The following is a 13,982-nucleotide window of genomic DNA, read 5'->3' on the forward strand; positions in this document are numbered from 1 at the left end:
TTGTAATTTGGGGAGTCTTGGCCACATAACTTGTGTAAAGGCAAAAATTATCTTATTTCTGAATCAAGCTTGCCTTTTAAGTTAGTTTCCTGATAGTCTTATGCTGTGTCTTCTTCTATGGAAGCTTTAGGAGGAGGGAGCTCATGACCCCTAAATGAGGGGGGTGGGGGAGCAACTGCGTATACTGGAGGGAATTCCAAGTGGGGATAATGGTATGAAGAAAGTTATAAAAGCAGGAATGAACATACTAGATTTTAGGTTATGAATAAATTATTTAAGACTCAATTCCATAGTGTAAACAGATTAACTTGGTACATTTTCCTGAATTATATGGAATAAATACATGGGATTTTCTACAAAGCCCCTTGGTGTCACAGGTACCCTTTGCTTTTTTCTTTTATATGAATAATTAATTTCATAAAAATAGATCACTTATCTACCTTTCAGCATGTAAGGGCTAATATATGTACGTCGGCAAAGTGGCAAGCATGGCATGTGCTGGGAAGAAGCCTGGGTTGAGTTGGGGGGAAATTTGGAAGAAGGTAATTATGAGTTGGGAGAGGTAGGGAGTAGGAGAAACCCATGCAGTCTATAGGAGACAGACCCCTCCCCCTGCTTCAGCAAAATACTTCTTTCTTTATTGAATAAGTGTGTTTGCACGCAGATTATCCAAGGAAAATGTATCTGAGATGCAATAAGGGAGTGGATTGTGGTGTAGGAAATGGGATATATGCAGTGTTTGGGGAACCCACCAGGATCTCCATATCGGAATGCAGAGTCTAGCTGCTAAGAACCAAGAGGATGAAGGAAATACTTGAGTTCTCAGGGTGAAAGATGGTCTATTTTCAGATTGTTCTCATAGAGGGAAATAGGATTTCTGTTACCCTCTAGGTTGAGTGCCCTTTTGTTCACTCACTCACTTTAACCCAAGTTCTGCTTCATGATACCTCAGGAATGGTGGCCAGTTTTCATCAGCTCCCTGATTTCTGAGCCCAGTGTGTATTTTTTTGTTGTTTGTTTTTAAAAATATGTCTTTATCTACTTCAGAGAGGAAGGGAGAGGAAGAGATAGAAACATCAATGATTAGAGAGTTACTGATCGGCTGCCTCCTGCATGACTACTGGGGATCAAGCCTGCAAACTGGGCATGTGCCCTGACTGGGAATCGAACCGCAGTCTCCAGGACCATAGGTCAATGCTCAACCGCTGAGCCACACTGGCCGGACAGCCCAGTGGTTTTGATGAGCTGGTCGCTGCTATGCCAAAAAGGCTTTCCATTTCCTCCCTTTTTTTCCCCCCTATGCAAATATATATTGAAGTCGATTTATAATTATTTTGTATAATTTTCTGGGAGCACATTTCCAAATCACTAAATAGTCTTCATTATAGTACTGTTTCTAGTATTTGTTATTATATTTCTAACATAATATTGTTTATTAGGGTTGTGTCATATTCTATATTACCAATTTATTTAAAATTTTTCCCCCCAATTACAGTTCACATTCCATATTACTTTGTATTAGTTTCTGGTGTACAGCATTGCAGGTTAGATAATCAGATACTTCACAAAGTGTTCCCCCAGCTATTTCCAGTGCTCACATGGCTCCATGCATAGCTATTACAATATTATTGACTGTATTTCCTATGCTGTACTTTACATTCCCATGACTGTTTTGTAATTACCCGTCTGTACGTCTCAATCCCTTCACCTTCTTCATCTAGTTCCCCCAAACCTCGTCACCTCTGGCATCCATCAGTCTGTTCTCTGTGTCTATGATTTTGGTTCTGTTTTACTTGTTCATTTATTTTGTTTTTTAGATCCCACATTTAAGTGAAATAATGTGGCATTTGTCTTTGAACTTTCCATTTTTCTTTACTTTGTCTCAAATTTTTTATTTATTATGAATATCTTTTTATCCAAATCTTTGTTAAAGTTTGGGATTCTTTTAAAAATATATTTTTATAAAAGGAATTTGGCAAGGTTCTTTTCAGAAAGACTGCACCAGTGTGTAGACTCAGAGATGCTTGAGGCTGTTTTACAATATACAAACAAACAAACCTTTGATTATTTGATAGAAGAAAATTTCACCTATTTTTAACTTTCGGCTTTCTGTTTGTCCTTCCCAGTGAAATAGAGCATTGTGTATTTCCTCTTTCTGTTCTTTTCCGTTGCCTACTTTGGAATTGCTCTCATGGTTGTTGACCAATTCTTATATAAAGCATTTAACCTTTATTATTTGTTTGGACAATTTATCTTGGGAGATGTGATTTTCTAAAACATGCCTGTTGTCGTCATAAATCAGATTCGCCTAAACTTACTCTGATTTTCTTATAAGAAGCACTTGCTTGTTTTTGAGGCTGTTAGCAAGCTGCCTGCATTTCTTTTTTGCCTTGAATAGTAAGTGCTTTTTTAAAAAGTCTGGTAACATTCAGCTTTATAAGGGTGACATTAAAAGTGTTTGCGGCTGAACATGACAGTGAAATTGAACTCACTTGAGTACACTAAAAAGTTGATTGCACAGTTATTGAATCCCAGGATCCTAGTTTCTTGTATTTCAGGTCAGTTTTTCTCTGCTTTTAAACATGTTGAATGAAGATCTTTTTGCTGGTGTTCTAAATGTAAATCTTGACTCGGGTTTTAGTTAAAGCACCGGGGAAGGGACATTAGAGTAGTATTCTAGGGCATAACCGCACTGGCTCAGACAGGTTTCCTATGAGCCATTTTTCTTCCAACTCCCTGTACAGTTGGCCCTTGAACAATGTGGGGATTAGGCCTGTGGACCTGGCACAGTCAAAAATCTGTGTATAACTTTTGATTTCCCCGAAACTAATAGCCTAGTGTTGACTGGGAAGCCTTACCAAGAACATAAACAGCCAGTTAACAAACATTTTGCATTTCTATGCATTACAGACTGTACTCTTACAATCTAAAGTAAGCTAGAGGAAAGAAAATGTTATTAAGAAAATCATGAGGAAGAGAAAATTTATTTTATGACATTTGTTGAAAAAAAAACAAACCAACCTGTGCCGTACGTGGACCTGTGCAGTTGAAACCGGTGTTATTGAAGGTCAACCCTCGGGCTGAAATGCCTGAAGCCCGAAGCTGAGCGCGCTCTGCCCCCTCTGCACTCGGGTGCGCAGGGAACAGCAGGAAGGGCGGCCGGGGGCTGTCTGTGCCGGGGCGGGGCTTCCACGCGTGGATTCGCCACCACGATGTGTCTTAGTTCTCCCGATGTTCAGGTTGGAAGTTCAAGGCAAGAGAGAAGATAATTTCAACTCTGCAGGAAAGTAGTAGTATTTCTTTTTTACAACATTTTGTATCTTTACGGCATCGTTTTTAAATTTTCTCGCCCTCTGTCCCTCTTTCCGTGAATGTTCTGGTGGCACACAGTTGACAATAGTTGAGTGTGTTCTTTAGAGCCTCACCTTTTCATTAATAATTGAGCAGACTTCAGGCTGGCCAGCGTGGCTCGGTTTGCTGGAATGTCCTGTTCACCAGGCTTGGGGCTCCATCCCTGCTCGGGGGGTTGGCGGGAGGGAGGCAGCCCGTTGATGTTTCTCACATCCGGCTCCCTCCCTTCCTCTCTCTCTCAAATTAACTTAAAAAACAAAACATATCCTCAGGTAACGATTAAAAAAATTTTTTTTCAGCAAACCTCAACCCCGGAACACAAAAATAATAACAGCAAAACCACCCATGAAGTGAAAGTTGTTATATTGTCATTTAACGAATCATTTGATAACCTTCACGTAATTTTGAAAAGTGGTTTCTGTTTTAACGCAGTGAGCCGAGCAGCCCTTTTATAGTCCTTTGTTTCGGGGAGGCCTGTTGGGGGAGTGGGCTTTCTGTGGTCTGTGGAAGTGGTGACGCCCCCAGCGTGGGAATTGTTAGTTTCCCCGGCTTATTCCAGAGGGTCTAATGGAGGCATTAGAATGGGCTCAGCACAGAAATACAAGCGGGTGAATGAATGAACAGTAAGTGTCTAGGTGGGGTTGCCAAAGATGTGTTGGAAATGCTGCTTTCTGTTTGGTGGTGGTTTTGATTGTTTTGACTTTGTATTTTGAAGGCTCACTCCTGCATTTGGTTTCACTCATTTTGTCATTCACAGTTTTTAATTGGTCCAGGAGCATTGAGAAAAGTAATAGCACCGTAATATAATGTTCACCGAAGTAATTTTTTAAATATCGTATTACTCACTTGATGAGTTGTTTCCATAGCTCTGTATATGTTTTAGATATTTATCTTTACAACTGTTCCTGAGATAAAAATAACCTTCAGTGGTAACGGAAGAGACTTAGATGTTAGTAGTGACAGTCTAGATTTGCATTTAAAGTTTTTCATGTAGGTAGCATAATTTAGAATAAAATTTTAAGCATTGTTTAGGGGAAATTTGAGAAATCAATGTTGGTCTTATGAGTTACGTTTTTGAGGTGGGAAAATACTTCATGAAACATTTCTTTCTTTCTTCTAGGACCATGTTGTAAACTGCCTTCTTACCCTTAGCAGAAAATCTTTTCTGTTGTCTCTGATAAGTATTAGTGTGTTTAGTTTAAAAAACCCCAAAACTCCTAACTTTAAGTATTAGTGTTTTGAGGTGTGGGGGAAAGAGTGACTTTTATAGCTTCTAGGAAGAAAGAGGACATTTCTCCTTTCCTCAGTGGGAAAAGAGTAAATGGCTGACACTTTTTAAGTGATCTGAGTATTGGTGTGGGTAACAATTTGTGAAAAGTCAAGATATAACAGTCGAGGCTGGTTTCAGGTTATCTTAATCTTTCCAACTGAAGTGAGAAATAAATACTTGATGTATGTGGAAATACACAGCCTATCTCTTCTAGGACATCGTTTGAGCCAGCAGTGGTTGAGTGGGATTGCCTTTGGATTCTTGCTTGGGACTGAGCGAAATGAGTGGGTGGTTTCAGTGAAGTTTCAATGTAGTTAACTCAAATAAGTTTTAGAATTGGTATTAATTGGCCCTCTTATATAGTAGATGCCTTTAATGAGGAAGACAGCTGTTACACTAGTATCTTCTTTACTCCTTCAGAAATTATTGTTGCCAAATGAAAGTTAATTGGCATGGAGATCTTATATTCATATATAATGTTGTCCCTCTCGTGATTCAACTTAAATGTAGCTTTTAAAAAATGAAATTATGAAAAAATATTCAAAATTAAATGATGGTTAATAATATTTTGTGGGTTTTAAAATTTTTTCTTCTTTATGTTTAAAGGTGACAAGGCATTAACGAAAGGTCTTAGAATCCTACTTTTAACTTTCTTTGATCTGGGAGACCTACCTGGGGAATACTTTAAGTGAGGTTTCCAACCCTAAATAGCTTTATTCATCAGACGAAATACAGTGGCAGGAAAGGAGTAGAATGCTTTAGCCGGTATGACTTACAGGGTGAGTCACTGGATGAGGGAACAAGTCTCATATTTTTGCATTTTTGTTCCTTATTTGACCTCTTTTAAGAATAAACATTCTGAGATTGGGTGTGGTCAGGGGAGCTAATGGAATTTCTGGTAACAGGAGGGCAGTAAAAAAATAATAAAATTGTGAAAAGATTATATTAAATGATCAGTATGGAAGTAGAAGTAAATGTACCTGAGGAAATGATGAACACTTTATTTTGTAAGAACTTGGTATTTCTCTCTCTACTGTCATAATTTAGGCTCCTCACATACAATACTGACAGGCTAAAAGGATTATATGTTAATGAATAAAAAAATTTAGATGTTTTTGGGTTTGATTGATAAAGTTATTTCTTAAATGCACTAACAGCATAACTAAAACAGTAGAGTGACAGTCTGCAAACTTACATGAAATAAGTTTTTAACATGCTGTATACAAAGAAAAGTCTTATTACAGGTCCTTGGTTGTTTTTTTTAACTTTTGTTTTGACAACCTCATGAATATGCAGAGGTAAAAGAAAAAGTTGAACTATTTTAGTGAAATAATTTATCTTGTAGGTTTGCTTTTCACATTCTCTTTTCATCTAAATTATAATGAAATGGAAATACATTTTCTGGAAGCTTGTAAGCTAGAATTTAACTTGGTTGACATCCTGTCCCCTCCTCATTAAGTATTTTTCCCATTTCCATTTTAGGAAGAAATCTTATTAACATATATAAACAGGAGTAAGCCAGAGATTTCGAATGCCAGCACTGGTAATAGACTGTGGCCTGAGTTAATGTTTCAACAGAGTGTGAAATCACAGCCCCAGTCGCATAGACGTCCCCGGTAACCAAAAGTCATGGTGCTTACTGGGACCCTAGACAGTGAGCAGTAGCATCCATGGCAGGGGTTAGTTCAAAGTAATTAGGAAAAAGTACCAGAACATTGAAGTTCTTACATTATGGCTCAATAAGAAGACTTTTATAGGGATATATGATTTTACAGAAATGTGCACAAAGCAGATTGAATGAGACAGTGTTAGACAAGCAAAATGTCCTCAATCACGTAAGTCCGTCGCAAGTCTAAGCTTACTGCAGCATGCAGCATGTACTATGTATTGCCAGAGTAGCATGTTTTCTTGCAAAAATGCTCACCAATGATGATAGAATTTCAATTCTGGTCTCACAAGTTCCCATCTGGTAGCAGTGCATCTGTTTATTAGGAGTTATCCCCTGAATGCCAGTGATTTCAGCCCTAAGTCACTGCACCTGTTGCTGGGAGGTATTTATTCCAGCCACTAGCCTAAAGCATAGAGAGCATTGCTTGACATTTTATAGCCTGGGGGAAAAATCGTCTTTTCAAAATCATTTGTTTAGAGTGGAGAAAATGGAGCAAAACAGTTCATTGTACTCTGAGCACCCTCTTTGGCAGCATTCACATCTGCACAGCACAAAGCTGCAGTATTTTTTTTTAATGTGATATCTTTTTTATTGGAAAAACAAGTATTGGAAAAACAAGTATACATACATATGCATGCATACACACGCACACACTCACACACCCTGAGAAACACAAGAAATGATATATTATAAGATGATCTCCACATCTGGAAGTATGAATTTTTTTCTTTTTTTCTTTATTAGTACTTTCTAAATTTTATACTATTAAACACATATTATTTGATCATAGAAAAAAATATTTTTCACTTTTAAAACAATATAACATTCCCTGGTATTGATGAACCATAATTGGACCGTTCCTCTATGATAATTCAGGTTGTTTGCAACTTTTTTTTGGTAATACAGAAAATACCGACAAAGCTGCAGTATTGATTTTTCGGCTCCCAGGGCCTCCCGCAAGTTTTTTCTTCGATTGTCAGGGTTGCGAGATGGATTGGATTACACTTTACTTGTTGGGATGCTTATTTTTTTCTTTGTTGAAATAGGAATTGGTTGAAAATATGGCTTAGAATAAATGTCATAGTAATAGTGTGATTAAAAGACTTTAATTTGGGAATTTCTTTATGTTGATTATGCTGGCAGAGCAATGTTGTGGAATACTTGGCCGTCAGACGCACTGTTTCCTTTTCTACCCTTCTTTCTCTAAGACTAGAAGCACAAAGTACACCCTAACTGTGCCCGCAGCAGCAGGAGTCCCCAGACCTGCTGCCTGTTGTCATTTGGAGAAGCATTACAGTAATATTTAAGACCATGAACCTGGGAACTGAATTACCAGGTTTCAGACCTTGGTTTCCTTCTTACTGGATGTGTGATCATGGACAATATAATTCTCCATGCCTCAGTTTCTTCCTCTGTAAAATGGTGATACTAACAATACCTATTTCATACAGTTGTTTTGAGAATTTATAGTCAGTAATTATTTGTAAAGTCTTTAGAAGAACGTTTGCTAATGATGGGGTGACCAGAGTGGCAAATCCTTTCCCTTCACAGGTGTCAGCATCAACCATTATTTTAGGGCTCTGGAAATGAACCGAAGCCATATAAGAAACTGGGAAGCATTTAGTGATAAAAAGCTGGTAGAACTTCTGGTGTGAACAAGCCTTCTTACCCTAGGGTTCCTCCTATCCCACTCCAACCCTTAACTTCTTAGCTATGTTTGTCAGTTTGGTCCTTTCAATAAGGTAAGGCTGACCTTGAAATTCAGTGACTTTGCTGCCAGGGAAAGTTGGCTTGATTTGGAGTGGAGGGTGGAAACCCATGCCCAGCAGTGTTGTCAGTAAAAGTGGTCAACACTGGAAAACTGGTAGCTCTGCCTGAGGTGGTGGTCCCAGGCGGGGAGACTGGAGGGCCAGTCTGAAACATAACCAGGAAATCTTGGAATGAAAAAGCCAGAGTTCTCTGTGCTTCCTTGATGAACTGGAAGCTACACACATGTGTCCAGAAGAAAAATAACCCAGGCTGACTTGACCATGTGTCCTGGATTCTGAACACTCTCCCTAACACACACTCAGGTCAGTCAGCAGAGGTTAGAGAACTTACAGGTTAGGGGTTTTTGTGAAGAGTCTTTGCTCAGTCATTGGCTGATCACTAAGCTAGGCAGAGACAAGGTGATCCAGAAAGCCCAGGCAAGAAAATAAAAATAAGAAGTCCTGGTGTGGAGGTACAGGAGCGGTATGGGGAAGGGGGGTCAGTGGGAGAAAAGGGGAGGACATCTGTAATACTTTCAACAATAAAGATAAATTTAAAAAAAAGAATTAAAATAACAATAGTAACAACAATACAGAGAGACATAGGAGCTGTATACTACTGGGGAGACAAACCTGCAGATTTAAATCCAGTCATGATACTAAATAGGAAATAACACAGCAGTAACAATTCTCAGGGGAAGAGATCTGAATCAGGTGTTCCTAAGAGTGTATTGTTTCCAATGTCTAGTTTTCAACAACAAAACAGTAGAAGACATGCAGAGAGACAGGGAAGCTGACCCATACTCAGGAGAAAAAGCATTCTGTAGAAACTTCCTCTGACATGGGCTCAGAGGTTAGATTTAGCAGATAAACATTTCAGAGTGGCTGTTAAGAATATGTTCAAAGATTAAAATAAAACTACTTTAGAGAATTAAGGGGAAATATGATGACAATGACTTAAAAATATATAATCTCAATAGAGAAATAAAAACTATTTTATAAGGCCTTGGAGAAATTCTTGGCACATCGTAGTTATTATATATCAGTGTGCTGCAAATAAGTTCACAGTTTTCCTCCCCAAATTCAGATATCTTGGTTTCATTTGAACCCAGAGATTCTAATTGAATAGATCTGGATTAGGGCTTGAAGATCTGTCATTTTAAAAACACTTTACCAGATGACTCTGATGCCAAGTCATGTTTAGGAATCAATAGTAGAGCCTTGGCAAGTTATTTAAAACATTTTTTCTTTAAAATACCCAGTTTAAACAATTAAGAATTACTTCATGGACAAAGGAAGAAAGTGTGATTAATAAGTAGCAGCCAGCCTAGCCGGGTGTGGCTCAGCGGTTGAGCATCGACCTAGGTTCCTGGAGATGGCTGTTCGATTCCCGGTCAGGGCACATGCCCAGGTTGTGGGCTCGATCCCCAGTCGGGGGCGTGCAGGAGGCAGCCGAGCAATGACTCTCATCGTTGATGTTTTTCCCTCTCCCTTCCTCTCTCTGAAATCAATAAAGATATATATATAAAAAAAAGAATTAGCGGCCATACTTGTGATGATTTCTTCTGTGTGACTCAGTATAGTAAGTCACTAGTGTATACAAAAAAGGGGTTAAATAAATGTTTAGGAATAAGTTTTGTTCTGCTTTTTCATAAGATTTACTTAGCAAAAATACTGAATTTTTAAAATTAATGTTAATTGCAATGTTTTTATTTAAATTATGCCGTGCTCTCAAATTTTATGAGGTCACTTGTTTGAATTTCCACATAGCTTTTGCTACAGAAATGTGTCCTTTCTGAAACCATAAAAATATTTCAAATTAAAACAAATACAATATTACTACTTTAAGCTGGATTCTTTGTAAAGGCAGTTCAATCTAGTATCTGGAAATGGGAGAAAGCAATAGTATATATAAAGTTTATTTATGAACTTGGAGAAGTTCATAAACAAACCCTTTGAAAGGTTGGCCTGTTTACTGTTTGTCTTGACATTTTCCCAGCTCAGTTTCTGTATTTCTTCTTCATTGATAATGCACCTCTCCACACACTTTTAGTAATCTCATAAGACCATAAACCTTCCTAGTGAAAACTTACCGAAGTTGGGGTTTGCCACAATCCCCTAAAGGTTTCTGTGCTCCAAACTGTGTTCTTTCCTTCTCTCGTCATTTCAATTATTCCTTTAGTTTTCTCAGTAGAACTGAGAGGCCAGCCAAGTTTGAGAATTGCTAATTTTCTAAATCCTACTAATGTGTAACCCAGTACCCCTTTTGGAGGATTATTTGCATCTTAGAAAGAGGGTGCATGTTTATCCAGGTGACTTTCTGTTTCAGTGAATTAGTGAGAGGCATTCTGCAGTAAAAGTTAGAGAGCTAGGTTTTGGCTTTGGATTGACCTGGACACAGCCCAGCTTTTAACTTGGAAGTTTCTGCCTTAGAACAGTTTACTTCTGAAGGTTTGTGTTTTTTCAGTAAAAAAGGGAATATAAGGAATAATTCATGTGATGCAGAGTAATTAAAGGATAGAGATAAGAAAATTATTGCTGGTATTTTGTAACAGGAATACTATAGATGACAGTAGGTTAGGTAACTGAAATGAAACAATTGAGGCGGGTAGGGGAGGTTTCTGATACGGCAGCTAAGCCACAGGTAAGTGAACCAGGGTAGCAAAGACGTGCCTCCCCCACAGGTCTTCTTGACTGTTCTTGGCTTTGCTGTTTTTACCCTTTCTCTTATGCTCTGTTACTACTTTGGGACTCCTGGTTGAAAAATGGTTACACTTAAAATTCTAATCTTTTATTTCATCTGGGAATCTTTTTTCATAGCATTCGTGAACGGTAGTTATGTATACTCTGCCTAATGCAATGTACATAAATTCATACAGGATTTCTAAGTAAGCGCTTATATATGTACATTATCTCCTTTTAGAGCCACACAGCTAGGAAAAGAAACACCACAGATGCTTTTTATCTTCATTCTGTAGATTTACAGAACTGAATCTTAGAGAACTTTCACCCTTTCCGGCTGTTTCAACTTGCTGGACTGCCCTGAAGCAGTGCTGGCTCCTTTGAATGCCCATCTGTTGACTTTTGTCAGTTTTAAATACAGTGTGTATAAATTGAAATAAGTTATTGTGCCATAGTATGTTACTGTCATAGTGTCTTAGTTATTTTGGGGGGAAACTGCTAAGACAAAAGTATTTTTAAGATAATGCTACTAACAGGAATCAATATGTCTGCATTAAATGAGAATATAAGGCCAGCTTATAGGCGAGTTTTTATTCAGTTGCATAAATGAATCCCATTTCTTCATTAGTTGTTACATTCTATATTTGTAAAGCTTGTCAATATTTATAAATGCATTAGTTAAATTTGTCATTTTTCTTTAAATTCGCTCAAAAAATCCACTTAGTGACTATGGTTAGATTACACTGGAAAGTATTTTGTTTAGAGTATTTTTAAATTGTCTTATAAAGGTGAGTAGTTGAGCTAAAGGAATATTATATATATATGTGTGTGTGTGTGTGTGTGTGTGTGTATATATATATATATATATATATATAAAATAAATTCTTGACACATAGTAAAGAACCAAGGATTTAAATAAATGTATGAATGGATGACTTAAAAAACACAGTTTGTGTGACATCTCTTGAATATGGACCAGAATTATATCACTTGAAAATGCCTTATTTAAATAATATACTTTGTAAGTAAGTTAATTTAATTTAATTTTATCTTATTTCTTTAAAGGTTTCAGCAGAGCAGCTTTACCGTTTGGGTTAGTTAGGCGAGAACTGTCCTGTGAAGGTTATTCTATAGATCTGCGATGTCCGGGCAGTGACGTCATCATGATTGAGAGCGCTAACTATGGTCGGACAGACGACAAGATATGTGATGCTGACCCATTTCAGATGGAGAATACAGACTGCTACCTCCCAGATGCCTTCAAAATTATGACTCAAAGGTAAATATTCATGTGTTACTATCCCATTGTAGCAACTGCATCCAAATTGGTAAAATTACTATAATATTTTAAAGAGACTGGAAGCAGTCCATAATTCAGCCTATTTGTTAAATTGAGTTTTACCCACTAATGCTGATTTCTACTTTATGAATGTTCATTTAAATGTTTATCATTTTTGTATAGATTGACATATCAGAAAGAATATGTGACACACATCTTTGATAAAAAAATAAAGGGTATGAATATGTAATATTTCAATTGTAATCTTGTATTTTAGGGCTTCAGAATTCTGTAATTTTCTAAGATCAAGAATGTTTAAATGTCTGAGTCTGGGAGTAATTGCACCTTAATTTTTTAAATTAATAAACTTTATTTTTACAGGAAAAATAGCAGAGAGTACAGAGAGGTACCAGAGTATGTTTAGTTTTGTAAGAAATTCCAAACTGTCTTTCAGAGTTACTGTATTACTTTGCATTCCCACTAGCAGTGAATGATAGTTTCTGTTACTACACATCCTCACCAGCATTTGTTGTCAGTGTTTCAGATTTTGGTCGTTCTAATAGGTGTGTAATAGTATCTCCTTGTTTTAATTCACAACTCCCCAATGACACACAGTGTTGAACAGCTTTACATACGCTTACCTGCCATTTTACCTTCACTGGTGAGGTATCTGTTCAGATCTTTTGCCCTTTTTTTTGTTTTCTTACTGTTGAGTTTTAAGAGTTCTTTATATTTTGGTAACAATCCTGTATGAGATAGGGCTTTTGCAAATGTTTCCTGCCAGCCTGTGGCCTGTCTGCTCATTCTCTTTATCCCTAGCTTTAAAAAAACAAAGCCAAACAAAAACAATTCAAGTGAAGAAAGCATATAATGTGCACACACTTTCTCTGATGTTTATTTGTACACACACATACCCATTTATTTGGGTGATAAACCATTGGTTAATTTTGTGTTTTAAAGATGATTTATTGGAAGGTGTGTTACAAGCTTCTATCTCTCAAGTGGACAGTTGCCTTCCTGCATATAGAGAGGATACAAAAAAAGCTACGGATGCTGGTGTCGCATTTCTTCTCCCTGAACACAGAACACCGGACTCTTGGCATCTTTTTTCCTCCAAGCGTGGTACCCTTGGTGTTTTGCTTAGAATCTTCTCATATATATTAAAATCATGGGTAGTTATGATTGAGTGCAGTTAATATCCATCAGTCACTGGTATTTGGAACATAGAGACTCTCTGAAGAAAAACTTAAGTATCACATAATCTGTTATACATTACTGCCTTTTATTTTGTTTACTAGGAAGAACCTTTCACCTTTCTTTCTAAAGCCTTCACCCTCTTCTGCTTCTTTTTCCCCTCTGGACACAATATTCTGTCTAGTTTTCTAGCTTATTTACTGTTCTACCTCAAAGTAGAGTAGCAAAATTTTTAGAAAAGCCTGGTCAGTGTAGTTACACTCAAAACATCCAAAGGTGAAAAGGAGCAATGAAGGAAAAAATGGAAGAATGATTTTTAAAAAAGTCCATGCCATAAGAGTGTGGGTATGAATTGCTATAAGATCTCTAATCTCATAGAGAATATATATTAGCATATTTTTATTGATAGTACAGGCATAGTAATTTATAGTAAGTAGTTTTTTATATGTTGATACTGACCAAAGTGGGTGTTTTTAAGAAACCAGAGAATGTATACAATACTAGTGAACGACGTTCATAAAATATATTTATTTTTATTTCTTAAAGGGTAGTTATTAAACAACTAAGGCTAAATCTTTTCTTAAATGGTACTTGATAAAAGTTTTTTAAATTTAAAACTCAAGTCCTTTATGGCCTATGTAGAATTCAAAATCCGGCCAGAGAAGCAAACCACCGAACACAACTTCCTTTCTTTGGAAGAACAGATTCGGTGCTGCGGTAAAATTATAACAGAACAGTTTGCACATAGTATTTCAGAATATGGAAACTGCCTATGCTAAAGAGACAATA

The 13,982-nt window shown here is 37.1% G+C and overlaps 1 protein-coding gene across 15 annotated transcripts in view; it reads left to right on the plus strand.

Moving 5' to 3' along the window:
- The window catches only part of ADGRL2 (adhesion G protein-coupled receptor L2), a 178,002-nt gene that overhangs the window by 84,052 nt on the left and 79,968 nt on the right, over positions 1 to 13,982 (plus strand). For all 15 annotated transcript variants that reach the window (XM_081145430.1, XM_081145432.1, XM_081145425.1 and 12 more), the window contains exon 3: positions 11,786 to 11,999. In XM_081145430.1, coding sequence (XP_081001556.1) covers positions 11,786 to 11,999 — 214 coding nt within the window. The remainder of the gene's footprint in view (positions 1 to 11,785; positions 12,000 to 13,982) is intronic.

Source organism: Miniopterus schreibersii, assembly GCF_964146895.1.
Source record: "Miniopterus schreibersii genome assembly, chromosome: 8".
Taxonomy (NCBI): Eukaryota; Metazoa; Chordata; class Mammalia; order Chiroptera; family Miniopteridae; genus Miniopterus; species Miniopterus schreibersii.